Raw genomic sequence first — 25,565 nt, 5'->3', positions numbered from 1 at the left:
CGCACCCAAAAATTCAAAATGTAAAGCTCCAAGACTCACAAACTTACGCCCTCCACCCGACAAGTCTTGACTTTGCCACTAAGTACAAGAACACACATGCATCTTTCTTGTTCATTATTCTGATGTTAATCAACTTCTTAATTAGCTGTGTAGTTTCTGCCAAAAGATATTAGGTTACAACAAAAATCTAACAAATGTAATATTCTAATGAAGAAATTTGTTGGTGCTCGCAGTAAAATGCTTATATGATTAACCGGTTTAGCTTTAATTGGATGAATTTTGAACAACTTGTTCAGTGAAATGGAGATATTACTTCAAGATACGTACAGTATTATATATTATCCAATTACATTAGGTTTTATAGAAAATTATTTAAGATTCTTCTCATGAAAAAGGACAAGTTTTCTCATATGCTAGTAGGTTGCTTGGATTTGTCACGTAACCAAAGCAGAAACTACATAACAGAAACACTGTCTCACTGGGATAACGTGCAAGGAAAAGAAAAGAAAACAAAAAAATTGAAATATAAATTCTCCCACTGACCAACAAACAATTGAAAAAGATAAACAAAAAGATGGAGCACATCGAGGTGGTGGGTTTAACCACATGGGTGGTTTTGATATGGGTTACAACTGCAATATTATTATTGGTAAGCCAGCTCCGGCGGTGGCGTTCAGAGGATGTTGCCGGACAGCTTCCACCTGGGCCGAGACGGTGGCCTGTGGTGGGCAACATATTTCAACTGGGTCTGGGTCCACCCCACGAGTAATGCTGTGTTGGCTCGCAACCACGGCCCTATTATGACACTCTGGCTAGGATCCATGAGCACTGTGGTGATCTCGTCGAGCCAAGTGGCCCGTGAAATGTTCAAGAACCACGATGTGGCCCTAGCCGGTCGAAAAATTTACGAGGCAATGAAGGGCGACTATGGCAACGAGGGTTCACTGATCACGGCCCAGTATGGCCCGCACTGGCGCATGTTGAGGCGCTTGTGCACGACAGAGTTTTTCGTGACAAGTCGTCTCGATGCCATGCGCGGTGTTCGTAAAAAGTGTATCGATGGAATGCTCCAATTCATAATGGACGCCTCTAGTAGGACGTCGTCAGAAATTAGTGCCAGTACTCATGGCATTGATCTGGGCAGGTTCATATTCTTGATGGCCTTTAATCTGATCGGGAACCTCATCTTTTCCAAAGATCTATTGGACCCAAAGTCGGAGAGAGGGGCTATGTTTTTTTACCATGCAGGTAAAGTTAAGGAGTTGGCTGGGAAACCTAATATGGCAGATTTCTTTCCAATTTTGCGGTGGCTTGACCCGCAAGGCATTAGGAGAAACACCCAATTCCACGTGGAAAAGGCCTTTGAAATTGCAGGTGAGTTTATCAAAGAAAGAATGGAGAGCACGGAGAATGGTGGATGTGATGGCATAGAGAAAGCGAAGGACTTTTTGGATGTGCTTTTGGAGTACCGTGGTGATGGAGTTGATGAGGCCTCTGGGTTCACTTCTCCAAGAACCATCAACGTCATTGTCTTTGTAAGTCCCTTTCTATGTGTGTATTGCAATTTGGAAGGTGTGGATAACCATGGCTTGTTACTAGTTATCTTTTTTTTTAATAAAAAAAATAAAATAAGAGTACATTACGTTGTTCATGCATGTTACGTGTATGAAATAAATTAGTTATGTACATTGCGTGACGGTGTTTCGGCACTATAATTTGTCCTACACAGGTATGTGCTCATGTGCCTTAACAATAGTTGTTTTAATTAATGAGGAAGGATGATTCCAATTCTGAATCTCTTATTTTGAGGCTCAATTTCAGTGAAAATAATTTGATATTATTTCAGGAGATGTTCACTGCTGGAACTGACACAACTACAAGCACCTTAGAGTGGGCAATGGCTGAGCTTCTAACCAGCCCCAAAGCCCTAAAGAAAGCTCAAGCCGAGCTAAGAAGCACCATATCTCCAGGCAACAAGCTTCAAGAGAAAGACATTGAAAATCTCCCATACCTCAAAGCAGTCATCAAAGAAACCCTAAGACTCCACCCACCTCTCCCTTTCTTAGTTCCACACATGGCCATGGAGTCCTGCAAAATGCTAGGGCACCACATTCCGAAAGACACTCAAATTCTAGTGAATGCTTGGGCCATTGGACGTGACCCAAAGACATGGGAAGACCCTTTGCTTTACAAGCCGGAGAGGTTCTTGAAGCCCGACATGATCGATTATAAAGGACACAATTTTGAGTTCATACCGTTTGGTTCTGGTCGTCGGATATGCCCTGCAGTGCCACTAGTCTCTAGGGTACTCCCTTTGGCTCTAGGGTCGCTCTTACACTCGTTTGATTGGGTTTTGCCGAGCGGGCTTAAACCAGAGAACATTGATATGACTGAAAGGATGGGAATAACACTGAGAAAATCTGTCCCTTTGAAGGTTATACCTATACCTTACAATGGGCATGTGGGATTCTAATGCACTTTTCATTTAGAAAGCCAAATAGGTCATTTGGAATAAGTTTGTTTGTTAAATAAGTTTATTATTACATGAGCATTATAATTAATGCAATAAGTAGGTGTGTATCAAATGTAATGCGATGATGTCGATCTATTTGGTAGTGTGACAAAAATGTATGCAGTGCTTGTATATAATGTGATGGCGATTTTTCTTTCTAAGTTGTTACTTAGTCTGAATGATCACAAATGATAAAGCGTTTGTGGATTTTCATGCATATTCCAACACATCTCATCTCAGTCTTTGATTTTCCAACTCTGTACGCTCATTTGATACGGCCGCTGCCTAACAAAGGACCCAAAAATACCTATCGGTTTATTCCGTACCCCAAAACCAGAATGTCAAAAACAGAAATTTACACCGCACCTTATTGCTCCTGCATTAGCGATAACGATCTCTTAGTTGCTGCCAAAGAGTCAGTCTTCCAAATTACTAAGAGAGCTTTAATGAAAAAGGCTTAAACTAACTTTCATTTAACAAAAAACCACCAAAAACTTCTATTTAGTAAAAGGGATTAAGTTTTAATCATAAGGACACATTATCAATATGTTGGACCCTACAAAACCTAAAAACACGGGGTTCAATAAAAAGCCCAACACGCATAAAAATTGTTATTCCAAAATTGCCCTAACAAAGCTAACCCAAGCCCGTTAGCCAGAATGACAATTACAAAATTCAATTAGCCGCTCCACCGCCATTAATGATAGAACACCAACCATTTTCTACAAGCAGCAAGTAGAAAATTCGAATTCCAAAACCACAAATCCATTCCGCCAAACCTAATCTAACTAAATCCAATTTCAACTTCGATTCAAATTTTCAAACAAGAATCTACGCACAATGGCAGAAGAATCTGCAATCAAAATCTTAGAAAAATAACAAATTCTAGACGAACAACAGGTACTAAACTCACATCCTTGTTAAATTCTCACTTTGAAAATACAGTAATTGCATGTTCGTGATTCCATAAACCTTTCAATTCTTCCTTGGAAAACACTACAAAACGATTAATTTTCTTTTTACTACAGTTTGATAACTAATTTTTTTTCGAAACTGAAATTCTGTATGTTTCCTACTTTTCTTAAGTTTCATTTATAACTTTGGGATCGTTCAAGCAATATTGTGTTTTATTTTTGGTTCAAATCCACAATTAATGTCGGTTACATTGTTCTAGATCGATAAGTGTTTATTTTGGTGCATCTCATAAACATTGGGGGTTATTTTTTTATTTTTTTATTTTTATCAATTTCACAAAATAGTGCGAGTTATTATGCTTTATTCCATAAATATTGTTCGATTTTTCTCCCTTTCCATATAAATAGTGTGGGATATTTCATGAATAGTGTGGTTTATATTGTTCTAGATCTAGAAACAGTCTTTATTTTGTTAGCTATTAAAAATATTAGGTGTTATTTTTCACAAAATAGTACGGGTTATCATGTTGTAATTCTAGAAATATAGGTTTTATGTTCTAGATCGAGAAATAGTGTGCTTTATGTTAATTCATGTTCATTAAAAGCGTGGAATATTTTGTTATTGTTCATGGACTAATGTTGAGTTAGCTCCCTTTTATAAACAATGTGGGTTGTTTTGGTTCAGTTTTACTCCCTTTCCATATAAGTAGTGTGGGATATTTCATAATAAGTGTGGGTTATATTGTTCTAGATCCAGAAACAATGTTTATTTTGTTATGTATCATAAATATTAGGATGTTGTTTTTTATCAAGTTCACAAAATAATACGGGTTATTATGCTGTAATTCCATAAATACTATTGGTTTTTTGTTCTAGCTCGAGAAATAGTGGGCATTATGTTAATTCATGATCATAAAAAGTGTGGGATATTTTGTTGTAGTTCACAGACTAATGTTGATTTTCCTCCCCTTCATAAACAATGTGGGTTGTTTTGGTTTGGTTTTGCTCCCTTTCCTTATAAATAGTGTTGGATATTTCATAAACAGTGTGGGTTAAATATTGAGAATTGTTATTAGCACTTCAAAAATCTCATTCTACACTCCAAACTTTCTATATTAGGAAAGAAAAATACACTTTTGAGGAGTGTAGAATGAGATTTTTAGAGTGCCAATAACACTTCCCTAAATATTTTGCTCCCTTTCATAAATACTGTGAGTTTTTTTGTAGTCGTTACTAAAATAGTGTGAGTGACTTTGGTTCACTTTCAGAAAAATATTGTTGGTTAGTTTGATATAATTCGACAAATAGAGTTTATTTTCTTACATTCCAGGCACATTGTGGGTTATTTTGGTTCATTTCATAAATAGTGTGAGTTTATTTAGCGTAGTTCCAGAAATAACATGTGTTATTTTGTTACAGTTCAAGAAATAGTGTCCTAACAAATTTTCATTGTTGCAGATGGAAAAAACAAAAACACTTAGAAGAGTACAACTAAGAAAAAAGAAGTTAAAAAGAAGAAGGAATACCTCTAGTATAGATGCAACATGATCGGGTTTGCAGGTGCAATGTAAGTTGAAATTGGTACTAGGTGGAATGCCCTCTTAAAAAAAAAAAAAAAAAAACTTAAAACCAACTGTATTGACTAGTCAACCATACTAGTCAACTGAGTATAAATTGTTAGAAGCCCACAAGTATATAAACCAAACAAACTTAAAAGGTTAAAACTTAACAAAGTGAACTTCAGATAAGTTTTAGTCTTAGTACTTAAGTTAAATTCACTTGGTTAAAAAAGTGACAATAATAGCAAACCCTAAAATATTTAACTCCAACAAAGGTGATAAAGGGAGCTTTGTAAAGTATTGAACATAAGGAAGTTTTTTGCTGGAAAAACCCACATTTGGGTTAAAAAACCAAGGACTCCCATTTAGTCCAATCCCCGAGTGTAAACAAAGGTTCATACAAAGACCACACAAGCTCAATTCCTAGATCCCTATCAATGGAGCAGCTTTACCTTTGTGCAACCTTGCCTTACACAAGATGGATTCATTCGGTCTTCACAAAGTGGCAACTCCTTCTGAGCTCGTCACCTTGTGACACCGAGATCAACATGATCAGTAATATGATGTTATGATATGCTTATGAGATCTGGATTCATATGACTAGTCAAGTACTCCAGTCAAATGGTTGAAGAAGAACCTAACATGAATCCGAGAGGATTGGTCTATGAAGGATATGAAACTAAAGGTTTAGACCAAGAACTTAATACAAAACCATGAATACAATGCAACACTAATATGTAGTGATTGGGTAGCTCTAAACTAAATGCACTTTTTTTTCTGAAATGTGAATAACCTAGCCAAGAACAAATGAATCCTTGAAAACCCTTTTAATGGGAGAGATGGATGTTTCAAACAAGGGGAACAAGGAGACACATGTCACAAGCAAAGAGACCTTTCCAAATCAAGGGTGAGAGATCCACGCACGAGAAAAGGATTCAATTGGCCTATATGGGTTGTCTTGATTTGTTTGCCTACACAACTAGACAACATAAGGAATTTCTAACTAGACAACTACACTAAACAAAAGGAATCTGGAAAAATAAGCTTAACATGTATATGCAAATGTATAATTCAAACCTTTTGTAGTGAAGATGGCTGATTCTTTGACAAGTTCAATCCCAGTAGTAATTCCAGATCAGCATTGTACCTTAACTCTAAATTATGAGCATGTGTGGTAGCATTTACAAATTTTGACAAGGGAAGCCAAACAATAAACCTAGTACTTAATAGAAGTATACAAGCCTATGCTACAAAAACGTCAAGATGTTGGTGACGAACTAGCAAAGACACCATTTTGGAGTGGACTGACGACGTACATGGACATGACCTTGATTACGTCAGAAAGGAAGAAGAAGTCTGACATGGACTTGGTCAAAATCATTTAATGCTAAAACCCCAAAAACCCAAAGTTCAAATTTGGACATCATGAACAAGAGGGATTTCCAGCGATGATGTTGTTCAAATCTTCGGATCGAACAACGAAGGAGTTGATTTGCCGAATATTGACAAATCCACCAAATTTGGCAAGGACAACCACCCCATCACCAAATACTTCAAAGATACAAAGATCGTAATAAAGAAACATCTTACGGAGGCCTACGAGAAATCACTCCAAGACCGAACACCTAAGGGTGCAAAAGATACCACTGCACTTATATGCGCACACTGTATTCAGTCACTCCTATTTACAAACTCTGGAACTTACATCACACGGAGTTTTTTGAAAATCTGTGGGAACATGGAGGAGATAAATAATTACAACTTGGCAAAAGGAGTAAGAGACTATCTATTCAAGCTGCTTGACAAAGCACAAACAAAAAAAGAAGAAGGGAGGAGAAGAACCGACAATAAGTGGCTGGACTTCTGTTTTGGTAAGTAATCAAAATAGTAGTATGAAAGAACATGAATTGTTTCTTACAAACTTCACAAAACTAACTTCACTTCCTTAATTCATACTGTACTGGATATGACTTCGCCCAAATCTAGTGAAGATAATAGAAGGACGAGAAAACATGATTCTAGCAATCACAAGCTGAAACACGAGGATGATATATAAAGCAATCAAGGATGTCCAAGTGAAAAAAAAAATTAAGGTAATCACCAATAATCAATATATTTCACTCTACATTGCACAATAATTAGACTTTACAGTTTTAGAAGTATTATCGTACTGGAAATCCAGAAATAGTTTCAAATTGCAGTTCTAGAAGTAGTCCATATTTATCAAACTTTGAACCTATTTTCCAACACAAAAATAATGACATTTAGCATATGAAATGCCAACTATCTAATATGACTGTGTCCAGATTAAAGATGTTATTCCTTCTGATCAACCGCATCTAGAGCCTTTGAAGAACCAATGACAAAAAAATAAAGCCAATAAAAGGAAGCAAGCAGATACTAAAGATGATGAATCAAACAAGGAAGATGAACCAAACAAAGAACACATACCACAAGAGGTACCAAACAATTTCCAAACAAAAAACTATCACATATGACCAATAACATCTATAAGCAGTTAACTAATTCTATAAAAAAAATTGTTCATTAATTGTGTGTTGTGTTCACTTTCGTAAAATGTTGCGGCTTATTGTGTTTCAGTTTCAAAAATAGTTTAAGTAATTTTGTTGTAGTTCCAGAAATAGTGTGGCTATTTCATAAATAGTGTTGGTTAATGTCATAAATTGTGTGGCTATTTCAGAAATAGTTTAAGTAATTTTGGTTCAGTCTCATAAATAGTGTTGGTTAATTTCATCTAGTTTCATAAAAAGTGTGCATTATTTTGATCCATTTTCAGAAATAGAGTGGGTTATATTAATGTAGTTCCAGAAACAATGTGGCTTAATTTAGTTAAGTTTCATAAATAGTGTGGTCAACTTTCAGAAAAAGTGTTGGACATTTTTATGCAAATTGACAATGTCTAATGTTACTATGTGCAGATTGGTTCTGAAGTTCCTTATGCTCAGCAACAAGAACAATCATCAAAGGGAAGATGGCAAAAAAAAAAATGCAAACAAAAAGAAGAAAACTAACACTAAAACTGTCACATCCCGGCCCGGGACGGACCACTTCCCGGGCCCGCTCCACCACCGTAGCACGATATTGTCCGCTTTGGGCTTACCATTCCCTCACGGTTTTGTTTTTGGGAACTCACGAGCAACTTCCCAGTGGGTCACCCATCATGGGATTGCTATAGCCCCCTTCTCGCTTAACTTCGGAGTTCCTACGGAACCCGAAGCCAGTGAGCTCCCAAAAGGCCTCGTGCTAGGTAGGGATGAGAATATACATTTAAGGATCACTCCCTTGGGTGATGTGGGATGTCACAAAAACTGATAAATTGGAAGATGATTTTGAAGAGCAACATGAACAAAACAGAGGAGACACAACATAAATTGATCAAAATGTGAATAATAATGGGCAACAAAATAATGCTGAAACTGATAAGTGGAGGATTATTTCGAAAAGCAAGATGAACCAAACTAAGAAGACACAACAGAGGTTGAACGAAATCTGAACAAGAACGGGCAGCAAATTGATGAACTTTAGAATCAACATAAATGAAGCCCAAACAGGATTTGACCAACTGTTCAGTGAGGAAATGATCAAGCTGGATGCCACCATCCAAAAACACATAATCAGCATGGATACAATTATAAGTGAAGAGCTATTTGATGAGTTCAAGAATGCTAGGAGCATTGCTAAGAAGAGGTACCTAACCTTCAGTGAGATGATAACACATTAAACAGAGAGTGCTTGATATTTGGTCAAACAAATAAAATGCTTAACAATGAAATTGAAAAGCTTCTACAAAAAGTAGAGATTCAGTGGAAGGATAACAATGCACAGAATGTTGAAATGTTAAAGATGCAAACAAAGAACAGCGTAAATTCTCTAAAAACCAATGATTATCTGAATGATTTAGAATAAAGTCATTCAAATGTGGCTAAAATGGAACCCTCACCAATTTCATATTTGAATGCTTTTGGCAATAACTTCCAAAAGACTTGAATGATAGGAAAGAACCCTCATCAATTCCAAATGTGGTTGAAATGAAAGTTAAGATGAAGACAGCAACTGCGGAGGATGATAAAAAGGATGACAATAAAGGAAAACAATATGTCATTGAGGAAAAGGTACCGACGAGAACAATCATTTGGAATGTACATGCAAGGGATGACTGGAAACAGATGCTTGATCCAGGATTCGACTATGGCCTACTAAAAAAAAGAAAATAAAAAACAAGTTTGTAGTGAGTGATAGTGAAAGTCCTTCGATCATGCCATCATAAGAAACAACTTTGGACCCCGTCATTGAAAAAGAAAAGGAGAAGCCTAAAGGTGAATCACCTATGAAGGCTATTATTACAGAAACAAAAGTTGAAGCCACACAAGCTGAATTACCTGCCAAGACTGAGGTGGAATCCCATTTGAAGAATATAGTTGCAGAAACAAAAGTACTTATATCTTGGAGCGCAACCATGGTTTGGACCAAGATCGTTCACCCGTCGGATGGGCCTTCAATACAAGCTAGTGGTGGAGGAGGACAAGTGTGGAGTTGTCACACAATGCTTTGCTGTTGATCTTTGGTTTTAGCTCATCACAGCGGACTTGATCATGACTGTTTGCATCCTGAACTTGTTGAAACCCTTAGGTTAACTGTTGACTTGATCATGACTGTTTGCATCCTGAAGTCGTTGGTCATTGCGGCATGTTGTATGTCATTTTATATGAGTTCATGGGAAGAACTTCAAAATTCAAAGAAAAGTCAAGCCTGTGCTATGAGTGGTAAAACGGGAATAATGTCTTCCACATAATACAAGATTTAGTTTCACAAAATTCTTCAAAAAGCTAACTTCCGTATCTTTGCCATGATGTATGGCACGAAACCCAGTTTGCTCCAAACAGGTACAGATTAATCTAGGAAGTTGCTTGTGCTGCTGAGACACATTGCTTGTGCTAGCTTTCTATTCAGCTTTTTGTGTGCTAGATTTGAGATCATTCTTTCTTCTGGAAAAATTTGAGAAAAATAAGAACATTGTAGCTCCGCTTCCTATACTTCCAGGAATATATGACATGTGACTTGGAAAAATTGGTAAGGCCTTGAAATCTTCATTTTCCCATAGCTGCTTAGTTCTGACGGGAATGAAGCTTCGAGTATCTTCGTACCCAAAAATGAAAATATTGGATTTGCAAAAATTTTGGTACAGTGATCTTAGGCATCTTAGCTTTCATATCCAACTTAACTTGTATCAAAATTCATCTAGGAAGTCAATTTTTCGTTGAAAATCATTTAAGTGTGCAAATTGGGCTTTAGGCACGATTACATTGCGTCTAGAGTTTTGCGTGATGACTTGCCCCAGTACGAGTGCTGATGGACTCGAACTGAGTTACATGTAGACTTTAGATGAGAAGTTTATGAGTCAAACTTATGAAGAGGTGTTGGTCCGCACGAAACCAAACCTGCCTTTACTTCCTGATGCGCATGGAACAAAACCTGCCTTTGCTTTCGTGTTGGTCCGCTTGAAATATGCCATCTTGACCTTCAAAATATCCAAAACGTAAAAAAACGTCAATCTAGGAAAGTTGCGGGCTGTGCCTTCTTTTGAAAATCAAACCACCGGTGTAGTTCTAAGAAAGAATGGTATGAACCATCCTTGACGAATAGCCTATGATGGGGCGTTAGGGAGATGAGTTCTCTATGGATGTGTCTATGCATTGATGGTGGTGTAAGGGCCTTTGTTAAGCACAAAGAGAATATGTGTCTTGTAGAGAATAATAGACTTAGAGATAAGTCAGAAAAAAGGAAAGAGATAGATTGATTGGCCCTAGAGATAGAGATGGATGTCGATGTCCTCCTAATAAATACTCAGGCTAGTATATTTATAGGGATCTTGAGAGTTCTTGTAGGAAAAGTGATCTTTATCAAATTGGGAGACTATCTAGGAGGAAATCTAGGATAAGATACCCAATCTTCCTAGAATTATGATTACATTGTCTAATCTCAAAGATATCCTAATTTGACTTTAATTAGGGTTTTCTTACTTGGAAGACAAATAATATCTTTAGTAGGCCTAAGCTTATCCCACGAGACTACATTCCATGGGCTTCGGGCATTCCGATCATTCTTTCCCCGTGCATAGGCCTAGAAAATCATGTTCCCACAATATCAAACTAGCCCTAAAATTGGTAGCCAAACCTTCACTCTTCGAGTATCCAATAGTGAATGGTGTTTGGATATTAGAATAGTGAGTGTAGTTCGCTAGAGATGGAAGGTTGGGCAATGAGGGAGAGGAAGGGTGTTTGGATATATATTAGAGTAGTGAATCTTTGGCAACTAGTTTAAGTTAAGTTGTTTGTGAGTTAAAAGGACACATGTCATTTTATAATTGTTCCACATAACAAAGTTAGTATATTGGGTACTCCTTGGTGATTACCAAGTATTGTCCCTTTAAAATTTGTCATTTCAATCCACTCTTCAACCAACTCTTCAAATTTCATCTTTTATGTTAAAATATTACTTTATCTTATTCCAAATGACCTATTGATGGAAAACTAGAGAAGTCAAGCTTCCATGTCCCAATTGATGGAAAACTAGAGGGAACAAAGAAAAGACATTACTCTCTATAAGTTTGCATAATGACCATGTTCCTTTCTATTTGGTACAAATAAGGACAAGGATTTATATGGCAATGATATACCGTCACAATAGCGTCCCATGCTAATAATACAATGTTATGTATTAATTTTTCTTCACGTATTCTTGTATCATTGATACGACGCGACCATGACGATGTACCTGTAGCATACAAGTTGCTCTTCCAAAATACAGAATGTGTTCTTTGTCAACTGTCTCAGGGTTGGTAGGGACATTATCAGTTTAATTGTTGCTTGCTTGTTTATTGCCCTTAGTTTTGAAGCATTAAGAGTTTGGACCAAACCAACAAATTAAATTTAGACTAACCTGGATATGGTAATCAAAAAGCAGATTAGATAAAGGTACTAAATTAAGGACTAATCTGTAATTCTTTCAGGTTCTTCTTGATGAAAAGCTGCCTACAAGTTGTTGATCCATGAAATCAAGTACTCATTATATTACAAGTGGCCATTTACCACAGTGGTAAAAAGGAGTTGAGCCCTTGCATGACGGTATGGATCGAACCCTATCAGTGGCTAATCTAATATCTAATCTGACAAAATCTATCATTTGATAAAAAATAAATTAGTACTTATTATATCCACCTTTTAACTTTCCAAACTATTTATGCTTTGCACATGTTTGGATCTCTAATGGAAGGAAAAGAAATTTGTTAAGACTTTCCTGCCAAGTAGTAAGTTGAGTATGAGAACCGTTGTTCAGTTAAAACATATCATGTACGACAATCTTTTAGTTATAACTAGAATTTTGTATGCAACACAAATTTTTAAATGAATGTTACTTATCTCTCAACCTGTCACGTAACATGGAAGCAAAAAAAATAATTGTTCAAGAGCATCAAATTTAGGCCACCTTCAGTTCCTAGAATTGATTGGATAACATGCCAAATTCAAAGTATGTTGAAGTAAGAAATGAAGGCCTACTCTAAATTTGTCCAAATTGAAGGGAGACTATGTATTAGTTATAAGATGGTGATACAGTGATTAATCCATCTAGCTTCTTTAACTAGACATAATGTAGAAGTTGACTTTCATTTCTTATTTCCAACATATTTTGAATCTAGTGAGCTATTAAATCCAATCCTGAACACCAACGTTGCCGTTATGGTGTGTTTGAACGCGGGACTTTAAAATCCATGGAACTTAGCCCAACTTTATTCGGAATGCACCACAGAAATTAGATAGAGAATTCGAAAATAACTAACTGTGACACATTTGAGTGCAATGTGTTATTTAAAAGTACTTGTTTAGTGTTTTGTAGTGCATTTATAGTGTTTTAGTAATAACATTGTAGGGTTTGAATAGTTCACTGGTATTGTTCTCCTAATGCATTTTTAACAATCGAGTTTAAAGTTTCTTGAGACCTTGAAAGTTCCTTGTCCAAACATAGGGTTTAGAGAATATCCCCTTTGCTAGTTTGTTTCTAAATAACCATAACAAAGCCTAAATAACCTAGAGCAAACAGCATGAATTCATGAAAGAAAAATATGTAACTCTTTAAATTCTTTACAACTTGTCATACATTGTTCTACTATAAAACACCGGCACCCAAACCCCCGGGTTGCCACCCCAAAAGAGGACATGTCACATACGCAAAAGCATGAAAAATTTGACAATACAACAGAGACTCCTACATACGTATGTGGTGTGAAGAATATGTCCACCCACCAATGCATGTGATGCGTGCATGGGAATAGGAGAGGAGAGAATCCTCCTCCGTGAGAGCCCATGAAAATAAGATCATGGTCCCAAGGACTCCCCAACCGACACATGCTAGCCAGAATTCTGTCCTATCTTAAGGATTCAATTTCATCCAAATGCAGAGATCCCTTGCATTTCAAGTTCTCTACAATTGAGTCACCAAAAAAAGGTAAAGAAGTACTACAATTCTGCCAACTGCTTGCCATATTAGCAAAAAGTGTTATGGACAAAGAAGTTAGGATGTGATAACGTCAATCATATCAAGTTATCAGGGTTTCACTTTTGTCCCAGTAAAAAACTAAGCAAAGGTGGTAATGCAGGAAATCTAACAACAGAAAACCCAAATCACTTGACATGTTTCACTCGATATTATCTTTATATCATGCAATTAGCAGTTATAAGATACTTTACCTTATTGTGTTTTCCCTTAGGCCTTTGCACGGTAAATGAATAAATTGTTGAAGCGAAAACCGGGGAGCCCCAAGAATAAATACCCATGTCCACCTTGAACAACCCTTACCAAGAATGTCTGAGTTGTCACTTCACAATGATATGGGTCCTCCCATGTAGCAATAATCTAGACAAGGCATGATCTGCAACATTGGAAGCTGAAAAAGAATGGTTGCATGTGAAGCTGAGGCTTGCCGGAGTTGGTGAAAAGAAGCCACCCTGGGATGCCCCTCCTGGTCACTTGGCTGTAGTAGTAGGGGAAGCTAGATGAAGGTTTGTTGAAAGAGTGGATTTCCTGAATCACCCGGTTCTACAGCAGCTGCTAGACCAAGAATACGAAGAGTACGGTCATGGTAGCTCTGGCCCTTCAGCTATGCCATGTGACGAGTTTCTGTTTGAAAATAAACTTCACTCTCTTGGAGTTGGAACGAGCAGCCATCAATTCTCTTGCCCCCTTCATGGCTTTCTGAGAAGTTCATCACGCTGCATAGAGATTATTGTAGCAGTGGTGGAAGCAGCAGCAACAGTTATCTGCGATTGCTATTATTTCTATTTTCCTAGAAATACCATTATGTCAAGCTAGCAGTAGACACAAAGGTGCTGAATCAAAGAAGTGCATTAAGCATTTTAAAAGACTCTTGCTGAAAATATATACATTATACTGGTGTTTTCATTTAGTTACAGGTGAAGATGCAATCTCTTGTGTATAGGGAATAAGCAGTATGAGGTTTAACATTTATCCTTGCAAAGTATCTGTATCTTGTACAGAAATTAGACATCAAGGCACATCATAGGATTTAATAAAAGAAAACATATTGTTGCCAAAGCGCTTTTTCACCTTTCTCGAAGGGTAAAAGTTATTTTAAATACTATACCCGATGATAGTAATTACAAACAACATGACGCTCAAAATCAGCTGTCGTTTGGAAGAATACATTTTACAAACAACACAACGCTCAAACCCAGGTTAACTAAATTACTAATCTAGGACATGCTAATTGACTATAAGCATAAAATACTCTGATGCTAAGGGGAGTGGTAACTTTACCCTACATTTCTGTTGTTGTATGATGATCTTTTACTTTTTAGCTCAAAGCTCGTTGGAGAATCTGAATATCTAATAGATTCCAAACGTTTTGAACCACACCACTTGATAGGGTATGATACACTTGTTTTGCTGCAGCACAATGTGCTTCTAGAACTTTGACATCACCAAACAGCTTTCTAAGAGCTTCTTCAAGTTCTAATTTTCCCCCAACCTGCAAGACCATTAACATAAAAAGCTGCAGAAATTACACAGATTTTTATTTTTTATTTTCTTATAAGCAGACAGAACAAATATTAATGAAATCACAGGTTCAGGTAGTTATTCCTAAGTAGAAATTATCCACAATCCAGACAGCCAGTACTACCGTGCAAAGGCCGTCTTCCCACCCAAAAAGCAGGCTCGGTGCAGATGTTATGACTTATTTACAGAGACTAAAAGTAGCAACTAAAGCAACAAATGAAGCTAACACGTGTACATACATATGATTAAACTGAACGAAGCCTAAAAGCTTTGCCCAAACAGCTGAACAGAGAGTACAGGTTACACATAACATTTAATGAATTTCCTATCTACATCCGATATTTCAATTCAAGTCTACTGAATAAAAAGGCAGATTTCTGATGTAAAAGAAAATTAAAACCAGAAAAGGATAAATAAAGAGTAATGCTATTCACGAATCACACACCCCTTTTTACTTCTCACATCTTGTTAATTTTGGTCAATTGATCTTCTTCAGTTCAGTCGATCCAACGGCCGGAAATTGAGGAGGGGTGTGTGAGAGGTAAGAATAGGTGTGTGGATAGCACCACCCTATATAAATCACTATATATTGAGTCAAATTTCTGAAAAAGCAACATAATTTGGAGGTATGAAGAGTCTCAACAAGTGATACTTTGAAGGACAGAGGATAGAGGTTCTTCACACCTGCAGAACTGACAGAGGATTTAACCGTTGCATTTCCAGTACCATGATTGAAAAATGCCCTATGTAAGGACCTGAGAAATGAAAATAAAAAAGCAGCTATCAATGGTATGTTAAGAACCAAGAAACTCTGATCTGGTAGCAGCTACTCACCAGTCAAAGTTGCACAGCCTGCTGCAGCAGCTTCTGATATGTTATGGCCAGAAAGGCTAGGAAAGAAGGAACCTCCAATTACAGCTACAGGGGATAACTTATAAAGGTGTTTCAATTCACCTATAATTCAAGCAAAGAGAAAAAAGATATAATGAAGTTAGGGAGAATGCTTTTGTGGAGCCACTGTACAAGGGGTAAACTATGAGAGTATGATTTCTGCGCAAGATTTGTCTAAGAATCATGTAGGGAAAAGATTTCAAAATATGCTAACCTAATGTGTCCACCACATATATACTTGTGTCTCCTAAGAGTTTATCACGTTGAGACCTCAACCCTACACCATGCCCTTCTTTCCACAATTTCTGCACTATTTAAGGCAATGTCATGAAATGAAACTAATAAATGTAATGTTCAATCATTCTCTTTTTTCAGGTAGTAAATCTCAATATAGTTTTGTGCCTTTAGAAAAATCAATCATATAGATACCATTTTTTTCTGTTAAACATCAATAAAATTGAATGCATGGCATACTTGAGCAATCTCTTTTCCATGATGTGGATGTCGAGGCACAATAATAGTTAACAAGTCAGGGTACTCTTGTCGCAGCACTTTGTGAATGCCAAGTATTACTGCATATAGTATTTGTGAGCTTTTCAACAGACAGAAATAATCTAGCAAAAGAATATTCTGATAAATGAATGCAAAAACATTTTTGACAATTCTTTAGATGAATGTCGCTACTTTAAGAAAAAATAATGGGTTAAGAAATGGAAGGTGAAATGAACAAAGCAAAACAAAAAGAAAATAAAAAAACACTAGTTTCTAGTTGAAAATGACATTGCAAGCCAAAGAAGCGCCAAACTAGGACGAAACACCAGTATAGCACTAGCATTCACGTAATAAAATCATCGAGCACTTGTATGAAACTTTCAGAAACCAACGACTGCCAGTAATGAGGCAGCATGACATTGTATGATTCAGGTCAGGTCTCTAATAAAACTCTACATGTACATGACACAATATATGCAGTCCAGAACTTAAGGATAAGTAAGTAGCAAGAAGTAACCTTCTTCTTCCCCCTTATGTATGGAAGAAGCCATCCAAACCTTCCTGTGGGCACAGTGTACTTTTAAATCTTCCATGCTTTTGATCTCTCCCTCAGAAATGTCAAATTCTCCAACCACTGAACATTACAAGAAAAAATAAATAAATTCTAGCATTACGATAGATTATCACCTTCTTCAAGAGTTTCTATAATTTATAGTTATGAAACGATACCAGATTCAAAACACAACATTTAGACTTTCCAATTGACTTCCAAAAGGATATATACAAGTTTTCATTGTGAGACATACCATACTTCAGGTCACCAGAAAAGTTGATCACAAAAGGCGGGGCATGCAGCAGCTGAAAGTGGATGGCCTGCATATTGCTCTTTGGCGTGCAAGAAAAAGAGTGAGAAGACAATTGAAGACACAGATTACTCAATGCAATCTGTAGCGGCACTTACCAATGGGGAGATCAATGAAAACTTTGATAGCATCAATGAAATAAGAGGAAGAAGCGCTGGTCCTGACCAACGTTTAAAGGATTTAGTAGATACTCGAGCATTTAACAATGCCAGCATGATCTGAAAAAATATGAATCATATAAATGATCTAAAACCAACTGCACTTTACGTATTCAAGTTATAGGTAGCCAAGCTAAGCAATAATTTGGATGCAAATAAAATTAAACGATGGAAAATATTTTCTCATTTAGAGTAAACCTAAAAAAATAACTGAGCTACACTTCTAAGTACTAATTGGGTGTTATTACCATCATTATCATTCAAAAAATACACTCACATAATTTAGTATATTCACAACAGGATAAGATAACTTACACCCTTTTCTGAAGCAGACATAATTAAATTTGGCCATAGTTCACTCTCCAAAAGCACAATCGCATTTGGCTTCCAGTAACCAAGGAATGAGTCCACAGCAGAAGGTGTATCGACCGGCGCAAACTTGATCAATTGAAAGTTGAGTGTGTCACAATCAGAAATATGCTATCGGTACTTTCAGTTAAGACATAGAGAACAATAGTAATATTCATCGTCACCATAAGGACACCGATAGATGAAACCAAGCATTGTTTCCAAATTCCCATCTATTACATAAGCTAGTAACATATCTATCTCTATACTCTATACAAAATATAAATGTATTCAATTTGTTAACAATTCCAGCTGCATTGTATTAAAATTGTAGGTAGAAATTAGGCGTTATGACCCCGAATGTAGCGTTACATCTAATGATTGAATTGATCAGAAAAATCTATCGAATTTTTGAATGCTGCGAAAGTCACGAATTTCGCAAAATACAAACATATATTTATTAAAAGAGTACCTGATGTAAGACGCCAGTTGGAAGACGTTTCTCTATTACTCCACTGCAAATGTAGCGAAATGAAAAATTATAAATAAATTCAGAATTACACGTTAAATGGGGAGATGAGTTTTGTTCTTACAACGCAGATGACGTCGTAGTGGTCATCAGAATAGTTAAATCAGGCCTCCGCTCAATGCATTGCTTGATCACCGGAATCGCAGCCATTCCTTCACCTGGGTCCAGTTTTTAATTACGCCACAATAATTAATCACAATTAAAGATTGATTAAGCTCAATATCTCTATATTCTTTTCCCTCCACTTTCCCGGTAATCAAACAGGGGGAACGGAGATGAAATTAGCTGAAGGAATGACATAGATTGGATAGGATAGGATGGGAGGAAACCTAATGAGACGGCGTGGAACCAGATGAGTGGGCCTTCGGGGCGAGGGAGGGAAGGTCGGCCCAGACGCTCACGCCATCGGAGTGGGTGCTCGAGGCCTCGGAGTTTCCGCCAGTGGAGGTGAAGGTACAGCAATGGTGATAGACCATGGGTCAGCGCTCTGTAAACATTGTAGACTGCCTTGCTCTTCGTTGCCGCCATTTCTCTTCTGTAATTTTCTTTCACTGAGCAGAATTGCAGAGTACATACGGACTTGGTTCGTGGGCCAGACCCAGAAGTTTTTCGTTTTGGGGCAGCACTTTGTGATTGGGCCCGTATAAAATCTTCTGCACAAAGCTTGCCGAACACCATTACATTGTCAAGAACGCGATTTCTAAGGTGAGGACAGAGATTTGCGGACATTGCGTGCGGATAGAATGTGGACTGTAGGATTAAATTTGAACGGTTGAAAATGAATCCATCAGAAAGGGCTTAGTGTAAAACCGGGTTAAAAAAGATCTGTGAGTTAATGAAAACGGTATCTGCAAGAATTCAAAAAATTAGGGAACTAAACTCTCCCCCTCCCTCCCCACGACAACAACAGTTGAAACCAGAAGCAACAGTTGAAACCTTAAAATTTTCTTCTCCTCGCAAAAATCTCCTTCTCATCCCAACATCGTGCTCATTCAAAACCTTGGTAGTGTTCGAAAAGTTCGTTGCCGTTTGAAACCCAGTTGGAGTATTGTTGTGATTCCTGTCTCCAGGCTCAGTGCACTTCGACATTCAAACATCTTTGGTTTAAGGGTTAGCAGTTGCTTACATGGAAAAAGTTTCGGTGGTTCCTTGATTGGAGTGGGTTTAGAGTCATTGTTTCCGCAAAAGTCGATGACAAACTTGATTCCAGAAACTAAATTTGAAATTTGGAACCCTAGAAAATAATTTCATTATACATGTAAAATTATGTACTTTTTTTTAGTGTTTATGGTTAATTATGCTAGTGGGTTGATGAAATTAGTTGATGTCGAAGTATATATTTGGTGAGATGTAGGTTTATGAACTGTGGTTGACAGGTTGTGTACACGATATATGTGCTTCAATTTGTTTTGTTGAATTTATATTGTTGAGTTGTGAATGATTTTTGTCGATGAATCTTTGTTAATTTTATGAATTGATTTGGTATTTCTTAACTCTTGAAAGTATGTTCATAGTAGATGTATGTTGTGTCAATGATAAACATTGTCGTATTTGGTTGTTCTCAGGGTATATGTTGTTCAATTTGGTTGTCATGAATGGTTGTATTGTTATGTGTACAGGAGATGGCAAATCAGGTGGTTGAACTCGCAACAAAAGAGAAAGAATCTTATAGGGGAAGGGTTAACAACCTTTCTTAAGCTAGTCATGTCCTAGGAGTCTTGTGTCACAAGTTTAATGATGCACATCTTGCTGATTTTAGGTCCTTATACTTTGGACACTTGGAGAGTGTCGATAGATTAACCTTTAGTGGGTAGCTGGTGCATGAATTGTGGATCCGTAGAGTGGCAAATTAGGGGGTGAAATACCTAAAGGGACTCACATATTTAATAGGCTATGAGGTCACCCGGTTCACAAAGGACTTTTGCCTCATTACAGGGCTCCATTGTGATGAACCTTATAGGTTAAGCCTTCCAAAATTAGGCTGTTGCCTAAGTATTTTCCTCAAAAGTTTGGTTTTGTTGGAGATAGTAGCAAAGGTAAGGGTAAGGGTGTGAAGGGCAAAGGTGAAGTGAAAACTACCCCCAAGAAAGCTACCAAAAAGGTTTTAGTGACATGTGCCAAGCTTGAAATGGTGTTTAAAGAATGAGGATGATGCGTTGAAGATGAGGCTGGTTTGCTTCACCGAAGGTGTGTTGAGAGGGATGAAGAGTAATGTGGGTGTGAACCTAGAGTACTTGGACCTCGTGGAGGACATAGATAGGTTCAACACTTATACATGGGGTGAGGTATCATTTGAATAACTACATGACAAACTCTGTTTTGTTGCTGTTAGAAGAGGGAGAGGAAGATGGGATGGTGATGTGGAATGAGATGAGGAGGATGAAGAGGAACAACCGAGGGGAAGTAAAAGGAGGCAAAGATTCAAATGGTGCTACTAAGAGTTTAGTTATTCCTTTTAGGTACAATTTGTTGGTTTGATTGAGTACTAATAAGGGTCAAGTTGTTGTGATTGTGATAAGCACTAATTCAGTGTACGTGCAAATGTAGGCATACAAAATAATTGCGCAACTGGAGAAGCCACTTCGTTATTGCAAGATGACTGATCCTGTAGCCATCCCAAGAATTCCTCGGTGGTCAACAAAGAATAAGTAGCTGATTAATGAACAGGTCTAGATGTACATAACTAAGAGTTGAGAGGTATGGCCTTATTTCAAAAGTTATGAACTTTTATGAAGGATTGTGAAAATATTTGAATATCTAAGTGAATTTTGGAGAATGTTTTTGAATGTTTATGAATGCTTGTTTTGAGAAATGTAATTGTGATGACTGGCAATAAATGACAAGCGGTGGGGAAGAAGAAGAAGAAGAAGAAGAAGGTGGTTGTGGGGTGTTTGGCCCATGAAAGGATATTTTTCAGAGGAATGTGTTGAAGAAGGTGGAAGATTTGATGGAGGAAGAATAAGAAGTTGAAGATGGTTGTGGGGGCATTTGGCCCATGAAAGGATATTTTTCAGAGGAATGTGTTGAAGAAGGTGGAAGAGTTGATGGAGGAGGTGAAAGCATTGATGAGGGAAGTTTAGGAGGAATAGGAAGTAGTAAAAGAAGAAGAAGAAGAAGAAGAAGAAGAAGAAGAAGAGGGGAAAAAAGTAGGTAAAAAATAGGAAAAAGAAGAAGAAAATGGTGGTGCAAGTTGCGGCAGTGCATGAAATGGTCTCCAGGAAACCAAAGAAGAATTAGAGGGTGGTCAAAACGGGGGTGAAAAAGGCAAATAGGAGGAAACCGAAGGATCAAGAGGGAAGGAAATGTGTGGAGGAAGTAGGTTTCCAGGAACTTGTAGGGATTGCTCATTTGGAAAGTCTCGCAGATGTGTGCCATATGATGCTTGCACTGGTCGGAGAAAGGATAACGCACAAGCACGCAAAAGTTTAGAGTTTCGATGATGATGTTATTTACACACTTGAGGGTGAGCACATTGGAACGAAGAGGAAAGTTCACTACACTGGGGCGGCGGCAAAGATTGGGTCACCAAAGGAGGAGCCAAGAAGAAGACCAAAGTGGTGCATTACACAACATTGATATTTGACGTGACAAAGTGCAAAAAAAATCCAAGACGGTGAGTTGAGGGAACATGTTTTGCAAAGGGGAGCGGCATTTAAAGCAATAGACTCAGGCTATGTGGTTGAGGCACTTTAGTATTTCTATCAATTCCATAGTTTGAAGAATGCTGGGAACAAGTAAGTGATCATTGTGTTCTGCTTTTGGTGCATTAGAATTTATATTCAGTAAACGACTATAATGATGATGATCAATGTTTTTTTGTTACATTGTTACTCTGATTGCCCGTTTGAGAATATGACGGCAGGAGACAAACTTTTGGAGACTGCTCATTGACAAGGAACAGTGGTTGTCAATCGATGTAAGTCCATAAACCCTGTTCTTGATGGTGTGTTTCCATACTGTTGGGATTGTGTTGGTGTGAAAGTTTAAGTAAAAATTGTGCATTTTAGCTCAATCATTTTCAATTGTATCTTCTCCAGAAGCATGGCGAAGAGGCTCAGAGGGTAGGGACAATGTTGAGCACCAACACAAATGATTGGTTTCTAGTAAACTATCCAAGCTAATCTATGCTAATTATGTAAATATGTGCAATTATGATGTTGAGTATGATTTTGAGCAGTAAAAGTGTTGTACATGTCTTTTACTTTATACTTTGACTGTTTACAGATATACTGTTAGCGCGAATCGTGCACTCCATTCTTACTTGTCATTTTGAAAACTGTGAAGGGGGATGAGAAGCTATTATCTACATCTTTGTTGGTCGAATCATGTCATGCCCCTCAACATTGATAACCATGGTTGCTATCAAGATGAACTTGAAAGCTTTAAGAATCATTGTGCATGACTTCTTGAGATCAACTACTCACTTCGAGAAAGCGACGATGAAATTGGCTCCAATTTCTTATGTGTTACCTGATGTCCTTCGAAGCGTGTCGATGGAGGTGAAGGAGGGACTTTGGCCCCATTGTTGTAAGTCGAAGAGGTCCACAACAAAACAACGAGTCAGTTAAAAATTTATTGAATCGTTAGTTAAGTTAAATGATTGAATTGTGTGTAAATTATTTCTGAAACTTGTTGATGGCATGGGGAGACTGTGGGATTTTCACTTTAAAAGTGATAGAGTTCTTGTTTATTGGTCTTCCTCTCGATGTTATTAAACCGCAAAATGTCCCTGCATTCCAATTGAGGAAAGCAGTTACATGTTGCATGAGGTGCATAATGTCTAGGTGGTGCTGGATGACTCAATGGTTGTCGATGTAATCTTGTAGCCGATAAAACAAGTATTATATTGTGAATATGTGGTGATGTATATATTTTTATTTTGTTAAGACAAGTTCCATTAGTTGGGATGAATATTAATTGAGGTGCAAGTCTTTCATTGTGGATGATGTTACATTATTTGTCCATTTATTTACTTGGTGTGGATGAATTTAATGGGTTTGGGGATGCTTTGATTATCTCATTCCAGATTATTTGTTGTTATGGGTCAGTTAAGTGGAATGAATTTGAAAGTCACTTTTTCAAACCATCCCTTATGTGTTGTGAAAGTGTGTGACAATTTATCAAACCTTCATTATGCGATATGAATATTTGTGAACCATAATGTGTACCTAGAGCAAGTTGGTGTACCATGAAAGGGTCTTCCTCAAATTAGTTAGACAGTGAAACAGATTCAGACAAAGTAAATTTGAAATAAATTTCAATTATTTGTCCAATTTTGTACTTGGTGTGGAAGAATGTAATGGGTATGGTGATGCTTTCATTATATCCTTCCAGATGATTTGTTGTTATGGATAAGTCAAGTTGAATGAATTTGAAAGACAATTTTTAAAACCACTATTTATGTGTTATGAAACTAGGTGACAGTCGATGAAACTATCCTTATCTGTTATGAATTTTTGTGATGGAGTAGTAGGAAATGGTGATGCACAAATAATACGAGATAATGAAACTGAAACTGTCAAAATAAATTGTAAAGTACACAGCGATGGAAACATCCCACATAACACACTAAAACTAACCTTCTTAAACATAAACATTACAAACCTAAAACCAACCTGCTTAAACAAAAACATAAATTAAAACATGCTAAAATGAAATTTAATCGTTTGACATAACACAATAATACATAAAAAAAACGTTCAATATAACACACTAAAACTAAAACATTAATTAAAATATGGTAAAATTAAATCTAAACTACTTAAACCTACTTGACCACTTGATCACTTCATCCAGCGTCATCAATTATTTGTACCCATGCCATCACCACCACATGCACTTGACCTGCAGCCTCACCTTTACCCTCACTTTCATCTTCACCGTCACCTTCATTCTCCTTTTTTTTTCCTTGGAGGCAGCATGTTTGGCTTGTCTCCAAACACCTTGTTAACCATAAATCAACTGGCATCCAACACATTAACTTCACAATAGCATTTGAGTACTGTTCTCATCCATAGTATGAGCAAACCTCAAACAAACCTCATAACTGTGGAAAGTTGGCAAGTCTTTGTCCTCGTTCACCACCACGACCCACTTGAAAGGGAGACGAACAACCACTTTCATTAACACCCTTATGGCCATTCAATTCAGGGAATTAATACAAGGGTCATTAAGCCTAATAAGGTCCCCGATGAGTTTAGTGATAGTCTTTAAGATGTTCAGCTCCCTATATTGCATTTAAGGGATTTTAACTCATACCCTCAAGTAAGATATAGAGTCTGATTCCCTAAAGTCTTATGTCCACCTTTTTAAGTGGAAGATTTGGCCCCTCACAAACCACGGACGTCCTTCCACCATGTTTTCCAGTTCATCCTCGTTGATGAACTCTAACTCAAACCAACCATTGCCAAAATTGTCGACAAAGAAGAGGTTTTTAACAGCTTCACTAAACAACAGAGTTAGTTCAGAGTGTATGACCTCGGCATTCTCGGGATTCCTAAACACCTATTGAAGTTCATGGGACTGTGATGAGTACATGTTTTTTTGGAACATAAATGTTTGTACAATGTCTTCATAATTAGATGTAGGAATGGGATGAGTACATGTTTTTTGGAACACAAATGTTTGTAGAATGTCTTCCAAATTGGATGTGGGAGTGGGATGATTACACGTTTTTTGGAACGCAAATGTTTGTAGTATGTCTTCAATAATGGATGTGGGAGTGGGATGAGTACATGTTTTTTTGGAACATAAATGTTTGTACACTTTCTTGAACATTGGATGTGGGAGTGGTCACATATTTCTGTGTAGTACTAATGTTTGTAGAATGTCTTCCAAATTGGATGTGGGAGTGGGAGTGGGAGTGGGATGATTACATGTTTTTTGGAACACAAATGTTTGTAGTATGTCTTCAATAATGGATGTGGGAGTGGGATGAGTACATGTTTTTTGGGAACATAAATGTTTGTACACTTTCTTGAACATTGGATGTGGGAGTGGTCACATATTTCTGTGTAGTACTAATTTTTTGTCTCATTTATGTGTTTGAAAAGTTATTTTCTGCTACTTGAAGGACCAAAGTGACAAGACTGTGTGAGGGTAGACAATGGTCTTCATAAGTGCTCATAAACACACAAGTATACAAAACTGTCAATTTTTTTGCCCTATTAAATGTGAAAGTATACGAACTAAACATTTTGTTGCCATT

At 37.2% G+C, this 25,565-nt stretch overlaps 1 protein-coding gene and 1 pseudogene across 3 annotated transcripts; one reads left to right on the top strand and one right to left on the bottom strand.

Annotated features, from left to right (window-relative positions):
- Window positions 1–574: 574 nt before the first annotated feature.
- On the top strand, window positions 575–2,653 carry LOC137711856 (cytochrome P450 76A1-like; annotated as a pseudogene).
- A 10,888-nt stretch (window positions 2,654–13,541) lies between these two features.
- On the bottom strand, window positions 13,542–18,977 carry LOC137713618 (probable 3-deoxy-D-manno-octulosonic acid transferase, mitochondrial). 3 transcript variants are annotated; one of them, XM_068452940.1, is made up of 13 exons: window positions 18,688–18,977; window positions 18,423–18,516; window positions 18,302–18,344; window positions 17,797–17,919; window positions 17,422–17,541; window positions 17,267–17,345; window positions 16,978–17,094; window positions 16,443–16,540; window positions 16,183–16,273; window positions 15,912–16,031; window positions 15,762–15,832; window positions 14,838–15,048; window positions 13,542–14,346 (listed from the first exon to the last, which is right to left on the bottom strand). In XM_068452940.1, exons 1-12 carry the CDS (start codon window positions 18,884–18,886, stop codon window positions 14,875–14,877), a joined length of 1,329 nt encoding a protein of 442 aa, XP_068309041.1. In that variant the 5' UTR covers window positions 18,887–18,977; the 3' UTR covers window positions 13,542–14,346; window positions 14,838–14,874. The 3 variants fall into 3 exon arrangements, with proteins under 3 accessions (XP_068309041.1, XP_068309042.1, XP_068309040.1); XM_068452941.1 differs by lacking the exon at window positions 13,542–14,346 and having other exon boundaries at window positions 14,479–15,048; window positions 18,423–18,510; XM_068452939.1 differs by lacking the exon at window positions 13,542–14,346 and having other exon boundaries at window positions 14,479–15,048; window positions 18,688–18,976.
- Window positions 18,978–25,565: the final 6,588 nt, after the last annotated feature.

This window comes from Pyrus communis, chromosome 13, assembly GCF_963583255.1.
Source record: "Pyrus communis chromosome 13, drPyrComm1.1, whole genome shotgun sequence".
Taxonomy (NCBI): Eukaryota; Viridiplantae; Streptophyta; class Magnoliopsida; order Rosales; family Rosaceae; genus Pyrus; species Pyrus communis.
This window is presented reverse-complemented; position numbering and strand designations above follow the sequence as displayed.

Bases quoted from the DNA above. Each gene is read 5' to 3' on its own strand.
- LOC137713618 (XM_068452940.1), bottom strand. From the start codon at position 18,886: ATGGCGGCAACGAAGAGCAAGGCAGTCTACAATGTTTACAGAGCGCTG. The intron at 17,346-17,421 runs GTAAGTGCCGCT...TGCACGCCAAAG, and splicing joins TTTCATTGATCTCCCCATTG to AGCAATATGCAGGCCATCCA. The intron at 16,541-16,977 runs GTTACTTCTTGC...TACTATATGCAG, and splicing joins ACATAAGGGGGAAGAAGAAG to TAATACTTGGCATTCACAAA.